The 21,240-nt window shown below is 41.4% G+C and overlaps 1 protein-coding gene across 3 annotated transcripts in view; it reads left to right on the top strand.

The window, feature by feature from the left end:
• The window catches only part of B3GAT1 (beta-1,3-glucuronyltransferase 1), a 92,722-nt gene that overhangs the window by 45,750 nt on the left and 25,732 nt on the right, over window positions 1–21,240 (top strand). For 2 of the 3 annotated variants that reach the window (XM_060787713.2, XM_060787711.2), the window contains exons 2-3: window positions 13,592–13,742; window positions 13,881–14,027. In XM_060787713.2, coding sequence (XP_060643696.1) covers window positions 13,715–13,742; window positions 13,881–14,027 — 175 coding nt within the window. In that variant the 5' untranslated portion in view covers window positions 13,592–13,714. The remainder of the gene's footprint in view (window positions 1–13,591; window positions 13,743–13,880; window positions 14,028–21,240) is intronic. The other variant, XM_060787714.2, reaches the window with a different exon arrangement.

The raw sequence follows: 21,240 nt of genomic DNA, 5'->3' as shown, positions 1-21,240 counted from the left end.
AAATTTACAAGGGAGCATTATCAACCTTTACATCAGACATTTGTAGTATTTATGTCAAAAGTGTTTTGGGTTTTAGTCAGAACTTTAAAGGGGGGGGGGGGGCATTGATGTCAGCTCTACTGCAGATCTCATTCTGAATCTTATCTCCAAAAGCTCTGAAGGAATCCAGTGCTCGTTTCAATTTGTCATGAATTTGAAGATGGAGATTTTGCTTCCGACATATTAGCATGCTCTACTCCCAACTGGATTATGTTTGCATTACGAAGGGGCAATTTATTCTTCAATATTCATTATACCGGCACACAATTAACTACCGTGACTCCTCTGTGCTACCAAATACCTGACTATTGATATTAATCGTTGTGAAAATTGAGAGCGAACATTCAGTGAATTCAATTTAAGAGCAAATTGTTCAACACTCGCTAAATACTTACCATAATGGAATGGGAGACAGATTTGCAAGCAGTAACATTTGAAGGTTTATGTTTGAATTGTGCTTTTACTCCAGAAATGGAAATTACCCAATGGACTAGATCTTCCAAACTGACAGGGCAATACAGGTTGAGCATCCTTTTTGGATTTCTTTGTAGTTTGGAATATTTGTGTATATACATCATGAGATTTCTTAACAAATTTTAACCTTGATCTCCAGGATTGTAGTCAAAACCACACTGTTTCTTTGGGTGACTGTAATTTTACATTGCTTCCTCTGTAATCCCTCATTAATTGAATGTCGGGCTGTGGCACAGCTAGTTAGTAGCCAGCTGCATTAAATCATGAGTTAGAAGCCAGGCTGGGTCAGAGTAAGCTCCCAACCATTATTAGTCTAACTTGCTGTTGACCTATGTTGTTGTTGTTCATTCATTCAGTTGTTTCTGACTCTTCGTGACCTCATGGACCAGCCCACGCCAGAGCTCCCTGTCGGCCGTTACGACCCCCAGCTCCTCCAAGGTCACTCCAGTCACTTCAAGGATGCCATCCATCCATCTTGCCCTTGGTTGGCCCCTCTTCCTTTTTCCTTCCTTTATCCCTAGCATAATTGTCTTATCTAACTTTTCCTTTCTTTTCATGATGTGGCCAAAATACTTCATCTTGGCCTCTACTATCCTTCCCTCCAATGAGCAGTCAGGCTTTATTTCCTGAAGTATGGACTGGTTGGATCTTCTCGCCGTCCAAGGCACTCTCAGAACTTTCCTCCAACACCACAGTTCAAAAGCATCTATCTTCCTTTGCTCAGCCTTCCGTATCATCAAGCTCTTACATCCGTAGGTGACTATGGGGAATACCATTGCTTTAACTATGGGGATCTTCATAGGCAGAGGAACAAGAGACCAAATTACTGTTGACCTATGCAGACTGAAAGACAGATGCATCTGTCAAGTAGGAAGTTTAGGTACCGCTTTATGCGGGGAGGCTATTTTAACTAATTTACAACACCATAAAACCTTCCAGCAGCATGCAGAAGCATGAGGAAGTACTCCATTAAGGAGTAGGTGGATGGTGAAGCAGCAGCTCCCCCTGTGACCGGAATCGAGCATACCCTTGTGAAGCCGGAAAGCTGGAATGTTAAATTGCCTCTGTGTCTTTCTGTATATGTTGTATATCTAATGACATTGAATGTTTGCCATGCATATGTGCATTGTAATCCACCCTAAGTCCTCTATGGGGTGAGAAGGGTGGAATATAAATTATGTAAATAAATAATAAATATCACAAAAAAATACATCAGATGGATAATAAATATCACAAAAAATACATCAGATGTGTGGAATTCCATTCATTTTGTATGTCAGCCTGTTCAGTCCATGACTGTGTCTGATGATCATGCTGATTTGGATGAAGGGAATAGGGATGATGTCCATGTAGATGTTCCTGAAGTGAATAGATATGTTAATTCGGTTTCTGGGCCAGGGTCTGAGGATGGGAGGCCAGAGAGGTTTGAGTTGCTGCAATGTCCTGAATGGAGTTTAAAAGGCAGGTCACAGAGTTGCTGCAAAAGGATTCTCAAAGTCTCAAGCTTGGGAAAGGCTTTGTGCTGCAGTTCTCTGATCAGTTATCCAGGAATGAAGTCGATATTGAGCTCCCAGGTGTAGAACTGAATGAGAGGAGTGAGGTCTTGAACAGGAGAAGATGTTTCAGTCAACAAAGACCGTCAGTACAACAATTTAGATGCTCAGCTAGACTCCAACAGAATTTGGAAGTGAAACCAAAATTAAGAAAGAATCAATTCCTAGCTGTTTAGGAATTAGGGCAGGGTTTATAAGTGACTAGTGAGAAATATTGCTTCAGTTGAAGCAACATTAGATTCACGTCAAGTTCTACCTGTTTCTTGGTTAATCTATGGATTATACCTTTGTTCTGTTCATGGATTCAAGTGCCTTTGCTTTTGGGTTGTTGTTGGTTTTTCAGGCTATATGGCCCTGTTCTAGAAGCATTCTCTTCTGACGTTTCACCTGTATCTATGGCCTTTGCTTTTGTTTTGTTTATGAATTCAAGTGCCTAGTTTCATGGATGTCTCTGGACTTTTTACTCCTGTTCCCTTTTATATCAATTGGATTACTTTTTACTGTGGAATATTTTTTATTGCTTTGAGCTTCTCAATAAACTGCTTGCTGATTTTACCCAGCTGGTGTGGTGTATAAAGTCAGAGGTGCTTCTGCTCTGGAGCACGACATTCATCTATTGAAAACAAATGCCTGTGTTTCGATGCTTTCATTTCTAAACGTATGCGTTTTGCAGTAGGCTCCACTTAATGTATTTCTGGATCATCGGGAGGAATAATAGGTACCAGGAGCTCGAAGTCTGCTTGTTACCTCCTCCCTTTGCCAAATTTAGATGCCTTTCTTTTTACAAAGATATTAAAGGAAGTGTCAAATCATTGGAACAAATAGGAGCTTCAAGCTATTATTTCTGGCATCTCTCCTTTTAGAAGTTCAATACAACATTACCTCCTTTAACAGCACTCAGGGAACACAGCCCCAAAGTATTTTCCTTTTCTTTTTAGAATTTATTTATTTAAGAACTGCGAATGTTTATAGCTTATGGCAGTATTGCTGTACCACTGCTAAATCATATGACAGCGCCGTTTCACTCACTCTCACAATTTCTGAATACTAAGCCGCTTTGGTAAATCTTTGCTGAAAAGCAGGTTGTGAAAGCAAAATTGGATGTATGATGGCTGGTGACTGTAGTATGAAAAAGAGGGAGGAGAAGGCAAGGCTAAGTGAGCAAATAAACAGTCCTCCTAAGACAGTGGTTCTCAACCTGGGGTCCCCAGATGTTTTGGTCTTCAACTCCCAAAAATCCTAACAGCTGGTAAACTGGCTGCGATTTCTGGGAGTTGTAGGCCAAAACATCTGGGGACCCACAAGTTGAGAACCACTTTCCTAAGAGATGGACCTCCCAGTCTCTGGCAGTGATGGAAAATCTAGCCTGAAGACCTGTCAGCTTTCAGATGACTCTACCATGGCTCTTGTACTTTATCATTCTCCCCATCCTTGCAGTTGTATTGCACTGATTAATTTGGCCCATCTAATTTGACCACTGGCCCTTGCATCTTACTATCAGCCCATCCTGGCAGTTGTACTACACAAGCCCTTGCGTCACCCTTAGTTCTGAGCATGTCCACTGTTTTTGTCTACTATTGTTGATTATTTTTAATTTATGTTCTTATGATGTTTCATATCTATTTTATTGTGCTATATTTTAACTGTGTTGACTAGGTTTGGTCCCCATGTAAGACACCCCAAGTACCTTTGGGGAGATGGTAGCAGGATACAAAAATAAAGTTGTTATTATTATTATTTTACTGACACAAAAGCACAGTATGTCATAGCAAACAAGATCTATATGCTAGATTTCGTATCACAAAATCACAATTCGAACACTTCCCAAGCATCTAGGACTGTGTGATGTATTTTCAAATGATGCGTGCTGATCCAAGTAAGGTGGCCTTTGCAGTTGACAAGTCATGATTTTGTCGATGTTTATTGTTTCCAAATGTCGGCTGAGATCTTTTGGCACGGCACCCAGTGCACCTGTACTGGTTTATGCCAGAGCCTTTGCAGTTCGATTCTGAGGTCTTGATAGCAGCTGAATAATAATAATAATAATAATTATTATTATTATTATTATTATTATTATTATTATTATTACCACATGCTCCAACATTTCACAGATGGAAACTAGGACACCAGAGTGTGATCAAGATAGCAAAACCTTTTAACAAGGAAGAACAAATAATGTAAGAGAAGCTGCAGCAGTTTGCTTTTGCCTGAGCCTACTGGGAAGGGGCGTGATTTTACCAACACCTCCTGATTAAAAAATTGAGTGCAAATATTTTGGCACTTTGAACTCCATTTGCAGAGAGTTAAATAAGCTGAGGACTAAGGAAAAAGTGTCATGATTTGAGGAGAGAAAAAGCAAACCTGTGTAGGCAACCTAGCACTCAGAAATGGGGAGGACTGAAATCTCCAGCCAATGGTTTAGAGAATATTGGGGGGTTTAGTCCAAAAAATACATTTTTGAGTTATCCAGGGGTCTGCTTTCTTGCTGAGAATTTATAAAAGTCCCAAAAGGCAACCTGGTTTCATTCTTTCTGTCTCTCTTTGCATCTCTCTGACACACAACATGTGACTTAGTGCTTCCTGCTTTTGTCTGCAAGGCACAGTTCACAAAAAGCAAGACAATGCCTGCTCTTGTGTTACGGGCACTTGCCTCCTGCTTTTGTGCTGACACACTTTACATTTTATATTAAGACAGAGTTATTAATAAATGTTTAAAATGGATCGAGAGGGGGTTAGTAAGCATAGCTTACCCCATGCTTAAAAATAAATAAATAACGAGCAGGAATGAAAAGCTTCCATGAAAAAGAATTTGGGAGAATAGTTGTAGTGATAGGACTTTCCCAACATGAAAGGAAAGGGCACAGTGATGTTGAATGTCAGGGTCAAAACAGAGGCCTTTGGGGACTTGTTAGGTTTGAAGCATTCAGCACCCGGGACAGTTCCACTCAATATATTCACTTAAAACAATGTTGTCCAACCTTTGGGACTCCAGATGTTTGGGACTCCAATTCCCAGAAGCCCTGGCTAGCTTGTCCAGTGGTCAGGAATTTTGGGAAAGGAATCTAAAACACCCAGAGGACCAAAGGTTGGACACCACAGACTAACACTTATGCAGAATTCAGCACATTGGGCAGTTCCTTTGCCTGAGATTAAACCCTGTCAGCAAAATCCTCATGGATCCGATCCTTTTTTTTATTATCAATCAAAGCCCAGTCATTATGACTGAAAGTCAATCATAATTCTCCATTCAGAGCAGGCCTCAGGTTTCAGAACTTGCCTTTTGGGACCACATATGTCTGGCCAGATCCAGATGTGAGTCTGACAGGGTCTGCTAGACCTAAATCTGAAAGTTGGCTTACAGTTCTCGCTCTCTTTTCCCAAGTAAATAGTTATGTAAACAACTCCAGGTGTTCTTTTTAGTGAACTTTAAATATACCAACAGCTGAGGTCCTACATCAAGGAGACAGAGGGTAATTTTACTGTCATGGAGTTAAGAGGCAGTTGTGCTGTGCCACCTCATTAGCAAATGGCAAGATTGCACAACCAATTATGCAATCAAATGCCCATGTGGAAGGATGCCACATGGCACCAGCACCCATAGATATGGAGCGAAGAGAGGGGAGGCCAGGGGACAGCACCATCTTGTCTCCTGGATATGCCATCAGCTGGAGACCCCTCCCCCCAGCACCAACCGCCGCTCTGGGTCGGAGCGAAGAGAGGGGAGGCCAGGGGACAGTTCCATCTTGTCTCCTATGCTATTCTTATAATATAATATAATATTGTATAAACATATAATATTTATATTATAATGTAATGCAATATAATACTAATAAAAATAATATGATATTATAATTATATATTTATATTACATGTAATATTACTAATAATATTACAATATAATTGGTATAGTATAATATAGCAATATTTAAAATCGATGTTGTACTATGCTAATAATATAATATATTGTATGTATATATACCTTGTAAGCCGCTCTGAGTCCCCTTCGGGGTGAGAAGGGCGGCATATAAATGTCGTAAATAAAATAAATAAATAAATAAATAAACACGGCACATGCAGAAGTGCATTGCCACTGCACAGTCCTTTGCACATTTCACATAGCAATGTTGTGTGCTATGTGTAATGCACATCTGTATGCACAAGCCCAATGTGTAATGCCTTCTCTTCAGCCTTCAACTGTTCATTAGAACACACAAGACCACTCTTATTCCCTATGTGCAGACATGGCACATAGGGAATAAGAGTTCACCTGCTTCCACTGCACAAAACATGCAGTCACAACGATACTATGATGTTGGTGAGTTTAAGCAGATGCAAAAGAAGAAAAGAGATTCCAGTTCTAAAATGAGGTGGAGACCATCTGGTCCTTACTTACCTAGGCAATCCCTTGTTGTTCAAGTATGATGGCCTTCCAAAGGTTTTGGAAGATGCCTATGCATGAGCTTTTTTAAAGTGTGGAGGTTGGTGCACAGCCAATCAACACGCAGTCTTCACAGAGTGAAGGTCCCAACCAGTGGCGTGGTTAACATCGCTATGGTGGCTTCTCAATCTGTTGCAGCCTTCTTCCGTCTTCACAGCCATTGTAACATGTACCATGTTATCTTCCGCCTGATCCGCTGTTGATATCTTCAGATTGTGCTTGGTCTAGACTTACTTAGGCAATCCCTCATTGTCTGAGTAAGATTGTCCTCCAAGTTCGGTGTCCTGGCGGTGGGTAAGTAGGTGACTGTGGAGCCCGATTCTTGACCTGCATGTTCTCCCACAGTAAGGGCATCAGTTTCCAGGTGGAAGGCGGTCCCAGTTGGGGTTGACTTGACATGCTTTCCTCTTGGCACATTTCTCTCTTGGCCCTCCATTCATGCCTCTTTAAATTCTACAGCACTGCCCAGTTCTCTATGTCTATGCCACAAGTTTTTAAGATTGGTTTGGGCCCATCTTTAAACCTCTTTTCCTGTCCTCCAACATTCCATTTTCCATTCTTGTGTTCAGAGTAGAGCAACTGCTTTGGGAGACGGTGATGGGGCATTTGGACAATGTGTCTGGTCCAGTGGAGTTGATGGCGGAGGACCATCACTTCAATATTGGTGGTCTTCGCTTCTTCCTCACACTGACATTTGTCTTCCCAAGAGATTTGCAGGATTTTTTTGGAGGCAACGCTGGTTGAATCATTCCAGGAGTTGCATGTGATGTCTGTAGATAGTCCACGTTTTGCAGGCATATAGCGGGGTTGGAAGGACAATAGCTTTATAGACAAGCACCTTGGTATCCCTATGGATTTGCCTGTGGCCCCTCCTGGGAGTGCATGACTGTGATGGTTATGCCCACAGGTTCATTAGAACACACAAGACCACTCACTACGATAAGGTGACAATCCATCAAGGTCCAGGACAGAGCTGGGCCATGCTGACTGAAGGATCCTGGGAATTGGGGAGATTCTAGATCAGGTCTAAAATTCCCAAACTGTGGACCACTGCAGAAAAGTGGATAGTATTGGTTAACCTCTTTTTTTGGATAGAAAGGCAAGCCATGAAACAGAGTGGGAGATGAAGTGCTAGGAAGGCAGCCAAGAACAGAATGCAGTGCCATCTGGGAGATAAAATTAGGGAAGCAAGCCCAGGGGGGCAGAGGGGGGCAGAGGGCGTTGCTCCTGTTGATCTGTTTGCCCCTTCCTCTTTTACGGTCGAAGGCAGCCAGCCCAGTTTCCATGACATGTCAATCATACCCTAATTTAAGATGCCAAGATGCCACCTGGCAACCGGTCCCTACTAAATCCATTCCTGGTCCAGAAATGACAGGAAGCATGGGATCTTCTCTCCTGCGCCCATCTATCACCCTCCATAGAGGCTATATTTTGGTTTCTCGGGTATTTGTGCTCTCATCTTTTAGTCCTGCATCCAATTGGTGGTCTCAAGACAGAGTTCAGGGGAAATGGAGATAGATAGATCTATGGCTCACCCCACCTTAGTCCAATTGTTAAACTTTCATGTGTCCAGAGGAAGGCGACTAAAATGATCAAGGGTCTGGAGAACAAGCCCTATGAGGAGCAGCTTAAAGAGCTGGGCATGTTTAACCTGCAGAAGAGAAGGCTGAAGGAGACATGATAGCCATGTATAAATACGTAAGAGAAAGTCATAGGGAGGAGGGAGCAAGCTTCCTTTTTTGCTGCCCTGGAGACTAGCACGCAGAACAATGGTTTCAAACTACAAGAAAGGAGATTCCATCTGAACATTAGGAAGAACTTCCTGACCGTGAGAGCCGTTTAACTCTCTGCCCCGGAGTGTGGTCGAGGCTCCTTCTTTGGAAGCTTTTAAACTGAGGCTGGATGGCCATCTTTCGGGGGCGGTTTGAATGCAATTTTCCTGCTTCTTGGCAGAATGGGGTTGGACTGGATGGCCCATGAGATCTCTTCCAACTTTATTATTATATGATTCTAATCCAGGCAAGGAAAGTTATTACTCGTGCCTTTTGGTTCGGTGTCTCTTTCAAGGCAAGTCTGCCCATTCTATTCTTTCTGCTTCTAATAACTGCACAGTAATTAGTTTCCCAATTTTGCTGCTATACTTTATAATAGCCTCCATTAAAGTTATGGGTTTTTTAGGCAGTAATGGCTTACAGAGTAATTAATGAGCATGAGGCTTTATTGCTACCTTTTATTTTTGGCAGTTTCTCCACTTCTTCCCTCTCTCTGCCTTCCCAGCTCTCTCGCAACAACTTTGCTTCTGCCCTGGAGGAAGTCCCTGGATCTTTACTCAACTCTTTGGTGTGGATTCTAGAATGAGTGCAGCTTGACACCACTTTAAGTGCCATGGTTCAATGCTAAGGAGTCAGGGGAGTTGGAGTTTTACAAGGCGTTTAGCCCTCTCTACCAAAGAGTGTTGGTGCCTCGCCATAGAATCACAGAATCATAGAGTTGAAAGAGACCTCATGGGCCATCCAGTCCAACCCCCTGCCAAGAAGCAGGAAAATTGCATTCAAATCACGCCTGACAGATGGCCATCCAGCCTCTGTTTAAAAGCTTCCAAAGAAGGAGCCTCCACTACACCCCAGGGCAGAGAGTTCCACTGCTGAACAGCTCTCACAGTCAGGAAGTTCTTCCTAATGTTCAGATGGAATCTCCTTTCTTGTAGTTTGAAGCCATTGTTCCACGTTCTAGTCTCCAAGGAAGCAGAAAACAAGCCTGCTCCCTCCTCCCTATGACTTCTTCTCACATATTTATACATGGCTATCATGTCACCTCTCGGCCTTCTCTTCTTCAGGCTAAACATGCCCTGCTCTTTAAGCCACTCCTCATAGGGCTTGTTCTCCAAACCGCTGAGCATTTTAGTCACCCTCCTCTGGACACATTCCAGCTTGTCAATATATCTCTCTTCAATTGTGGTGCCCAGACTAATAGGAGCTCCTGGTGGTGCAGTGGGTTAAACCCGGCAGGACTGAAGACCAACAGGTCAGAGGTTCAAATCTGGGGAGAGTGTGGATGAGCTCCGTCTGTCAGCTCTAGCTCCTCATGCAGGGATATGAGAGAAGCTTCCCACAAGGATGGTCAAGCATCAAAAAATATCTGGGCATCCCCTGAGCTACGTCCTTGCAGACAGCTAACTCTCTCACACCAGAAGCGACTTGCAGTTTCTCAAGTTGCTCCTGACATGAAAAATACAAAACCAAACTAGTAATACTATGATTCCATAGTATTGGAAAGTGGCGTCAAACTGCATTACTGTATATACTTGAGTATAAGCCTAGTTTTTCAGCCCTTTTTTAAGGCTGAAAAAGCCATCCTTGGCTTATACTAGAGTCAATGCTATTTATTATTTTACGCTATTATTATTATTATTATTATTATTATTATTATTACATTTATTATTTTAATCTATTATTGGAAGGATATGTAAGCTCATTTACATTGAAGAAGGTCAGAATAATTGTTTAATCAGTGTCGGACAGTCTTATCTTAAATTACAGTTGTATGTAAATATTTCAGAACATTTAACCTACTGATGCCTCAATTAATGTCATTTTATTTGGTATCTATTTTTATTTTGAAATTTACTTGCAGCCTTTCCCATCCTCGGCTTATACTCGCTTATATATATTTTCCCAGTTTTTTATGATAAAATTAGACGCCTTGGCTTATATTTGGGTCGGCTTATACTTGGGTATATACGGTAATTCTACAATGTAGATGCACCTATAAGCAGTTTAAAAAAACGCAGCTCCCAGATTCTCCATCCAATGCAGCCAGAGGAGACTGAGAGTTGTAGTCTGAAAAGATAACTATTCCCATCTTTGCTCTATAAGACGAGAGCTCTGTTTCTGCATATATATATATTTTCTTTCTTCACCCACAAGGAAATTACCCATGGCTTTGATTTATCCTCCTTCCTTTGCCCCAGAGCAAGGGAATGCAACTGCTTTTCCCTGCTTGCAAACTGTCCACCCCTTGCATTGCCAACTAAGTGATGTACGCCGCTTACCAAGATAACCCCCATGATAAAATACGGTCCTACTTAAATCTTGCGTGAGCCGTAACAGGAGAGCATCAGAGCCAAGGCTCTATGGCAGTTTAATATACTCTGGCCTTGGGTGCTTTGAGGCATAGAAAACGGAAAGGGAGAGGAGGTGGAAACCCAGAGAGTAGGAGAATAGAACCCAGAAGGAGAAGCTAGAAGAGACTCTCCCAAACCAGACAGGACTACAACTCCCATCAGCTCAGCCAGCATGGGTCTTGTAGTATACCATAATAATAATAATAATAATAATAATAATAATAATAATATAATAATAATAATAATAAGCAGATGACCCAAAATGCAGAATGTGCAAGGAAGCTGATGAAACCATTGATTGTATCCTCAGCTGCTGCAAGGAAATCGCACAGATAGACTACAAACAAAGACACAACTCTGTGGCCCAGATGATTCACTGGAACTTACGTCACAAGTACCACCTGCCAGCAGTAAAGAATTGGTGGGTTCATAAACCCGTAAAGGTCATGGAAAATGAACATGCAAAAATAATGTGGAACTTTCAAATCCAGACTGACAACGTTTTGGAACACAATACACCAGACATCACAATTGTGGAAAAGAAAAAAGTCTGGATTATTGATGTCGCCATACCAGATGTCAACTGCATTGAGGAAAAACAACAGGAAAAACTCAGCCGCTATCAAGACTTCAAAATCGAACTGCAAAGGCTCTGGCATAAACCAGTCCAGGTGGTCCCAGTGGTCATTGGCACACTGGGTGCCGTGCCAAAAGATCTCAGCCGGCATTTGGAAACAATAAACATCAACAAAATGACGATCTGTCAACTGCAAAAGGCCACCTGACTTGGATCTGCGCGTTTCATTCAAAAATATATCACACAGTCCTAGACGCTTGGGAAGTGTTTGACTTGTGATTTTGTGATACAGCATATAGATCTCGTTTGCTGTGACACACTGTGCTTTTGTGTCAATAATAATAATAATCATCATCATCATCTTTATTTAATACCCCGCCACCATCTCGCCAATGAGGACTCAGGGCAGCTTACATGAGGCCAAGCCCAACAGCATATTACAATAAAGTAAAACCAAAACGCAATAACAACACAGTAAAATACATCCAACATATGAGTACAAAAAGGATAAAGCAACATCATCTATATAAATAAAAATGTAAAGTTCGTTTGTGGGATTAACAGAACTCAAAAACCACTGGACGAATTGACACCAAATTTGGACACAAGACACCTAAAAACCCAATGTATGTCCTTCACTCAAAAAAATTAATTTTGTCATCTGGGAGTTGCAGTTGCTGGGATTTATAGTTCACCTACAATCAAAGAGCATTCTGAACCCCACCAACGATGGAATTGAACCAAACTTGGCTCACAGTTCTCCCATGACCAACAGAAAATACTAGAAGGGTTTGGTGGGCAGTGTCCTTTGGTTTTGGAGTTGTAGTTCACCTACATCCAGAGATCACTGTGGACTCAAACAATGATGGATCTAGACCAAACTCTACACAAATACTCCATATGCCCAAATGTGAACACTGGTGGAGTTTGGGGAAAATATAAAATATAATCTTGACATTTGGGAGTGGTAGTTGCTGGGATTTATAGTTCACCTACAATCACAGAGCATTCTGAATCCCACCAACGATAGAATTGGGCCAAACTTCCCACACAGAACCCCCATGTGGGCCACAGCAACGTGTGACAGGGGACGGCTAGTACACAATAAAATAACATAACATAACAATGAGCATGTGCAAAATAAAAACTAAGATACTAAAAATACTAAAATCAGGATGAGATAAGGATGGAGCAGATTGTTTGTGGGGGAGAAACTCATAAAGGAACGGGGCCATAAATACAGACCTTCATACAGGTGGGGAATATACTCTGGGGACAAAAACCATTGAGGGAGAGCAATTGTGTATGATAATATGGCTACTCTCCAAAAGCGTGTCGGAAAAACCAGGTTTTGAGATCCCTCTTGAAAATTTCTAAGGTGGGGGCCTTCCTAATCTCACCGGGCAATGAGTTCCAAAGACAGGGGGCTACAGAGGAGAAGGCTCTCTCCCTTGTGCTTACAAGATGAGCCTGTGATAATGGCAAGGGCGAAAGGAGAGCCTCCCCTGAGGATCTAAGAGCTCGGGCTGGTTCATGGAGAGAAGCGAAGACTGATTGAGGGCGATTGTTATAAATGTTTTGTCTCAGGTGCAAAGTGGGAGAGAAACAGGTCATGTGTATCATCTCCATTCCTCAAGGGACAAAAAGGTAAAATCCATTGTTAAAAAAAAGAGCAATGAGGGACAATTGAAGTTTATGAACGGCAGAGCTGACCACTCGAAAAAAAAGCAATTAAGAAGTTTGTGTCCTAATTAAAACCAAATGAGAATATTGGTTTCACTTCGCATATCCATGTATTCCTCTGTAAAATTAACATGCTGTCCAGATTCATAAATTCAATTAGGACCATGTTTCTGCCTTTATGTTTCTGCACATTTAATTTTTATTTATCGTATCAGGAGCAAACCAAGTGTGCAGTTGTAATGCATTTAAAAAACATAAAGTTTTTAAAAAATGGCATTATATTAAATGTATCTGGCCACTTGGAGTGCTTCTGGTGTTGCCGCAAGAAGGTCCTCCATTGTGCATGTGGCAGGGCTCAGGTTGCATTGTAATTGGTGGTCTGTAGTTTGCTCTTCTCCACACTCGCATGTTGTGGACTTCACTTTGTGGCCCCATTTCTTAAGGCTGTGGTGCCAGAGTGCAGTCTGTTTAGTGCCTTCCAAGTCACTCAGTCTTCTGTGTGCCCAGGATGGAGTCTCTCACTTGGTATCCGCCATGGGTTGAGGTTCCGGGTTTGAGCCTGCCACTTTTGGACTCTTGCTTGCTGAGGTGTTCATGCAAGTATCTCTGTAGACTGACATGTTCTGACAGCCAAAGCAGATTAAACAGCAAACCTAAGCAATATCTCAGCCTTTCTGCCTATTCCTTTCTCTGTTGCCTTGCAGACCTTCATCCCAAGGAGACCCTGAAATCCTCGCCACGCTGCACCCGTGACATCCCCCAGAGAAGCCTCTCTTTCTCCCTCAGTGTCAGGCTGCCCGTCTTCTTCGACGGCACTGCAACCCTGCATGGGCAATGGGTGGGTTGTGAGCGCTGGTAAGACCTACGAGCTGCCTCACCTTTGCCCCTCTCTCTTTCGTTTGTTCTTTCTTTCTCTGATCTGGTTCCTTCGTGCCCATTTATTTCTGTTCTCCTTGTGCCCTGTTGTTCTCTTTCTGGGGTTCTCGCTGCCAGGTAATGAGGAGCCGTGGGCCCCGTCAGTCCTGGAGATGCCGAAGAGACGAGACATCCTGGCCATCGTGCTGATAGTGCTCCCTTGGACGCTGCTCATCACTGTCTGGCACCAGAGCACCATTGCGCCACTGCTGGCCGTGCACAAGGGTGAGGAGAAACTGTGCCCTCCCTTTGCCACCTCCTCCATCACTGCCTCCTCCCAGCAGCATAATCCTATTCATCCCATGGTTATCTTGCTCATCTCCACCTCCAAATGTTCCTCCATCATCCAGGAGCTCATGGAGTCTGTTCAGAGCTTGAATTACAAGTCCGCCAGCAATTCTGGAAGTTGTAGGATGCATCCAGACTGATTGAAATTTTCCACATTTTGTTCCTCTTCTTTCTGATTTTTGTACAGGTTGAGTGTTCCTTCTCCAGAATTCCAATTGTCCACTTGGTTGGCTGTGATATTGACACTTTTGTTTTTTTGGTGGCTGAGTGTAAACAAGTTTGGTTTCATGTGCAAATATGGTGTAGAGATATTAGCAGAGGCGGCCCTAGGTAATTTTCAACGGTAAGCAAAGAGTATTTTGGCGTGTTCCCTCCCCCCCCCCCCCCAACCAATCACTGATCTATATTTTCCATTCATCGTGGGAGTTTTGTGTGCCATATTTGGTTCAATTCCATCATTGGTGGAGTTCAGAATGCTCTTTGATTGTAAGTGAACTATACATCCCAGTAACTACAACTCACATATGTCAAGGTCTATTTTCCCCCAAGAGCGCCTCAAGAGCGCCCCTGGGCAAAATCAACTATATTGCAAATGCTTACTTTGCGTAATAGGTTGAGCCGCCCCTGGATATTAGGCAATACCCCACCCTGGCAATCTTCAGGAGGAGCCTGAAAACTTGCTTATTCCAATGTACCGTCAATGATTAAATGTAAGATACTCCTGACCAAACTTTGCATAAAATGACCTCAGAAGCACTTTAAGCAATTAAATCCTACCTCATCCTCGGATCCCCTCCCTGATTTTTACAGTGCTTTCTGGATGTAAGGGAACTACAACTCCCAAACTCAAGGTCAATGCCCACCAAACCCAGTATTTTCTGTTAGTCATGGTACCAAGTCTGTGTACCAAGTCTGGGTCAATTCCATCATTGGTGGAGTTCAGAATGCTCTTTATAGGTTAACTTTAAATCCCAGCAGCCCCCGGTGGCACAGTGGATTAAAGTGCTGAGATGCTGAGCTTGTTTACCGAAAGGTCACAGGTTCGATTCTGGGGAGCGGCGTGAGCTTCTGCTGTCAGCTCTAGCTTCTACCAACCTAGTAGTTCGAAAACATGTAAATGTGAGTAGATCAATAGATACCACTCCGGTGGGAAGGTAACGGTGCTCCATGCAGTCATGCTGGCCAAATGACCTTGGAGGTGTCTACGGACAACACCGGCTCTTCGGCTTAGAAATGGAAATGAGCACCACACCCTAGAGGCAGATATGACTGGAGTTAATATCAGGGGACAACCTTTACCTTTTACAAATCTCAGCAACTACAATCCCCCCCCCCCCCACAAACCCCATAAGTATTCAAATTTGGGCATATTGGGGATTTGTGCCAAATTTGGTCTAGTGAATGAAAATATATCCTGCATATCAGATATTTACATGATGATTCTTAACAGTAGCAAAATTACAGTTGTGAAGTAGAGAAAAACATATTTTTATGGTTGGGGGTCACCACAATATGTGGAACTGTATTAAGGGGTCACAGCATTAAGAAGGTTGAGAACAACTGAAATACATCATTTTACAGCCAGACTGTCACAACTAGAAAGATCACCCATATAACAGAAGCACTACCAAAAGAATTTCTAATGCTGAATCAGGTGACATGTTTCAGCCTCAGAATCCAGATAGGTTCTTAATTCCAGATAGGTTCTTAGGTGAGGAAGCACATTTTAGAGATAGATAGGACCAAATGCAAAAGAGTAGGACCAAAAATCCCTACATCTTTTGGCTAGGAACATATAAGTCTAAGAATGCTATTTCAACCTTTCATGGTACGAAACCTGTACAAAAGGTGTACAACTGCCAAGGATGCTGTGAGGGGCCAAAAAGAAGGTTCCAATATTAAACTAGGGGCAGTGTTTCTCAACCTTCCTAATGCCGTGACCCCTTAATACAGTTTCTCAGGTTGTGGTGACCCCAATAATAAAATTGTTTTCATTACCACTTCACAACTGTAATTTTGCTACCGTTATGAATCGTAATGTAAATATCTGATATGCAGGATTTATTTTCAATCACTGGACCAAATTTGGCACAAATACCCGATGCACCCACATTGAATTCCGGTGGGGTTGGGGAGGATTGATTTTGTCCTTTTGGAGTTGTAGTTTCTGGGATTTATAGTTCACCTACAATCAAAGAGCATTCTGAACTCCACCAACGATGGACTTGAACCAAACTTGGGACACAGAACCAACAGAAAATACTGGAAGGTTTGGTGGCATTGACCTTGAGTTTTGGAGTTGTAGTTCACTTACATCCCGAGAGCATTGTGGACTCAAAACAATGATGGCTCTGGACCAAACTTGACATGAATACTCAATATGTGCAAATGTGAATTCTGGTGAAGTTTGCGGAAAATAGATTTGACATTTGGGAGTTGTAGTTGCTGGGATTTATAATTCACCTACAATCAAAGAGCATTCTGAGCTCTACCGACGATGGAATTGAACCAAACTTGGCACACAGAACTCCCATGACCAACAGAAAATATTGTATTGTCGAAGGCTTTCATGGCCGGAATCACTTCTTGTAGGTTTTTTCGGGCTATATGGCCATGGTCTAGAGGCATTCTCTCCTGACGTTTAGCCTGCATCTATGGCAAGCATCCCCAGAGGTAGTGAGGTCTGTTGGAACTAGGAAAAAGGGTTTATATATCTGTGGAATGACCAGGGTGGGACAAAGGACTCTTGTCTGCTGGAGCTAGGTGTGAATGTTTCAATTGACCACCTTGATTAGCATATAATGGCCTGACAGGAGAAACGTCTATATAGGCTGAAAAATGCGGTATACAAATAAAGCAAATAAATAAATAATAAATAAATAAACGTCAGGAGAGAATGCCTCTAGACCATGGTTATATAGCTCAAAAAACATACAACAACCCAGAAAATATTGTGTTTTCTTATGGTCTTTGGCGACCCCTCTGATACCCCCTTGCGACCCATCCAGGGATCCCAAACCCCAGGTTGAGAAACACTGAACTAGGGAGATCCAGCACTTGGGATTTGAATTTCTCTAACAATGTCATGGAGAATGGTTGATTCTCTGTGAAAGTCACTTTTCTGCAATGCACAAAACCCCAAAATATAACACGGATGTCTAGAACAGTTTGCTCCATAGATCCTTGGAATATAAATGTATTTGGCTTCGGCATGAAACTATGGTCAAATGTTTTCCTGACCCAGGGTTAAAAATGGATGAGGCCGTTGGTAAGGTCAACTCAAAACGACTCCATAAAACCGGCTGTCCATTCTCTGTGTACACAATTGGAAAGAATAAGAAATGTTTTCAGCGCTAGGAAAAAGCAAAACAAGCAACAACAAAAAAACACCCAAATTTCTGACCTTTAGCAAATGAATAGGCTTTTGGGACCATTATCTGTTAAATGAGACCTTTGAGAATAATAGTTCAGTGCAGCAATGTGACCGTGTCAGCTCTTCTTTTGTAACTGCAGCTATTATTTTGTACCTGCAAGATATTCCAAATAATACTTTTAATGCTTGCAGACATCATCATCATCATTATCACGAAAGCCATCATCTTCTCATAATCATTTTATTATTGTATTTATTCAGTGCCATAAATATGCACTCATTTATGGTTCAAGAAGGGGTGAGTTTCTTCTAAACCCAAAAGAGCTTATAATCATAAATAGACCATATGTTTGTATTTGAGTTTCCTTGCTAGCATTTGTGAATTACCACCATAATTCTAGTTTTTGTTGTATACTTCCACGCCTCTAAGCTTTGCTTTTCATGCATCTTTCTCACGTTCCCTATATATGATGGAAAGCCATTCCATTTTTCCTGAACATAATGGTGAGTAAGCTCTGTTCCTCTACAAACAAAGCAATGTTTTCTGCATACATCCAGACAATAAATGTATCTTGCTTTGAGAAATAAGTAGTCTGAAATAACTAGTTATTTCCGGCATAAGGAAAACCTAACTGAATAGAAGTAGGATCTAAGTAGTTTACTTACTTACTTACTTAGGCGATCCCTCGTTGTCCGAGTAGGATAGTTAAAAGCATTCTCCAAGTTCAAAACATCATTCAACTCAATCCGCACATTGTGCCTGGCGCAGAGGTTTACATTTTTTTAGTATTGTAAAATTAGTATAAAATCACAATTGTAATCGTTTTTTCCAAAACGAGCAAATTAAGCAGTCTTTAAAAAGCAACTGTAAATGTACAGATTGAGCATCCCTTACCTGAAATTCCAAAATCTTAAATAGTTCAAAATCACCTGAATGGGTGGTTGAGAGAGTGACACTTTGTTTTCTGATGGTTCGTTGCCAACAAATGTTGTTTCATGCCCAAAATTATTTTGAAACCATGGTAAAAAAAATTACCTTCTAGGAGTATAAGGTAAATATAAATATGTGTATTTTGCATACATTGCCCTGAGTCACCTTCAGGCTGAAAAGGGTGGGATAAAAGTGTGGTAAATAAATCTATATAAATAAAAATGTAATGTATGTTTGTGGGATTAACATAACTCAAAAACCACTGGGCAAATTGACACCAAATTTGGACACTATACACCTATCAGGCCAACGGGTGACCATCACTCATAACAAAAATACACCACACACACACACACACACACACATATACATATACATATGCACACATACATACACATACACACACACACATATATATATACCCAAGCACACACAAATATACACACACATACATCTACATACACACACACATATGTACATATACATATGCACACACAAATATACACATGCACACATACAGGCACACATACATACACATATACACACAAATATGCATATAGACAAGCACATATAAACAATATACTCATATAAACACACAAATATATACACACATACATAAACATCTACACACACATATAAACACACACACACACATATATATATATATATACACACACACATACATACATATACATGCACACACACAAACACACATATATACACAGATACACACATATAAACATATATATACATGCACAAAACATATATATACAGACTAGCATGGCAGGAGACGGCTAGTAAAGTAAATAAATCTCCAAGAGATCTGGTCACATATATGCAAATATTCCAAAATCAAAAACATTTCTGATTCAAAGAACTTTGGGTAGAGGGGTGTTCAAAGTGTATCTAACTAGTTCTGGATTGCTCAGAACCTAATTAATTACTTATAGAAGTAACTTTCTAAACTCAGTTGCTTTTTAACAGTCGAATTGTCACGTCCCTCTTGTCTTGGGAACTGTAATTTGCAAAGGATGTGGAGAATTGGCTACGATTGGTCCCCAGCTACCTGAACTACAGTTCCTGATGTTCCCCGGTGAGCTGGAATTATGAGTTAGTTTCTGCTCGTAATCTAAGAGCAGAAGCTAATGGGGAAATCTAATGAGAATTGCATGATGAGCATCCATAAAGTGCTATGGGCACCGCAGAGTTTCCCTGTGTTTGCATGCTCCCCTTCTCTTGATTCAGTAAGAAATTCCAGAGGCAAAAATCCATCTTTGGTTTCTTTTGAAGGCGAGAGAGCGTGCGCACTGGAGACTTCTGGTGCCTGCATAATATTTTTTGCTTTACTTACATTAAACACAAGCAGAATTAACTGAGAATATCAAAGGCAGTTCCCGTCATATTAAAACTGGCATGGAGTACTTGAGTTGTGGATTTATTCTATTTTTTCATTTATCTTATCAGGAGCGAACCAAGGATACAGTTGCAATGTATTAAAAAAAGCACAAAGTTTTAAAAACTTGGCATTATATTAAATGTCCTTTGACCAGTAGCTGGCCATGGATTACCTCTGGTGTTGCCATAAGAAGGCCCTCCATTGTGCATGTGGCAGGGCTCAGACTGCATTGTAATAGATGGTCTGTGGTTTGCTCTTCTCCAGACTCGCATGTCATGGACTCCACTTTGTGGCCCCATTTCTTAAGGTTGGCTCTGCATCTCATGGTGCAGTTTGTTCAGCGCCTTCCAAGTCACCTAGTCTTCTGTGTGCCCAGGAGGGAGTCTCTCATTTGGTATCAGGTTCTGGGTTTTAGCCTGCCACTCAAGACAAAACAAAGTAGTCTTCTTTGAAAAAAATGCATATCTTGTTTACTAACAAACTTGCATATATTCACCTTACAGGCACATAGTCTTTAAACATATCTGTACTTATAAGCAGATGAACCTTTCCCACCCTGGCACAACTAGGGTGGGAAAGATGTTTCCCTCCTCCCCCGAGGAGAGAACAATATACTTCCTTTTGGAACTGCTTTGAAGGGGGCAGAGCCAGGCCCTTGGCACTGGCCCACCCCTTTCATTCTGAAGCCGAGCGTCGACCCACCACTCCTGGCCATTAAACAGTATATTAGGGTTGCCATTAAGAGGCTGGGTAGGAATTTCTTCCCCTCTCACGCTCTAAGAGGGTTTTCACCTACCCTATACTGTTGAAGGGCAAATTGGGACGGTGTGTCATTAAATAGTAGGCCTGGGTAACAACGCAAAAATTTGTTTCTAAAATCGATTTGTATTTGGGGGGTTTTTTGTTTCGATATTTAAAATAATTACAAAATTTTCCTTTTAAAAAGTTCGATATTTACGAAATTTCGTAAATGGTAAAAAATTAACGAATCGATTTCCGAAACAATAACGAATCGATTCGTTAATGGCGGACGCGACCGCGAAATACGCTAAAAAACCTCCAAAACCTTCTGAAGCTTCCCTCTCCCTCTGTTGTTGACTGTTGGTGTGATATTATAATTTTTTTTCACTAATTAAACCATAAAACTGGCCCAGACATGCGGAAATAATAACGAAACGACCTCAAAACAATAACGAAACGAATACAATATCGAAATACGAAGCATTTACAAAACGTTTTTGAAAATTCGTTTTTTTAAATAATTGCTCCAGAATGGTTCGTTATCGTTTTGTAATTGAAAAAATTAACGAATTATTAATGAATTACGAATTAACGAAACGAAACCGCCCAGCCCTATTAAATAGGTGTTCACGATAAACAGTTAGGGAAAGCTAAAATTTGGTGTATGCCCAAGGCACAACCTTCATGGGTGAAGGCCATTAACTAAAAC

This window comes from Anolis sagrei, chromosome 7 (assembly GCF_037176765.1).
Source record: "Anolis sagrei isolate rAnoSag1 chromosome 7, rAnoSag1.mat, whole genome shotgun sequence".
Classification (NCBI taxonomy): domain Eukaryota; kingdom Metazoa; phylum Chordata; class Lepidosauria; order Squamata; family Dactyloidae; genus Anolis; species Anolis sagrei.
The sequence above is the reverse complement of the archived record's forward strand: the minus strand, read 5'-3'. Positions and strand labels throughout refer to the sequence as shown.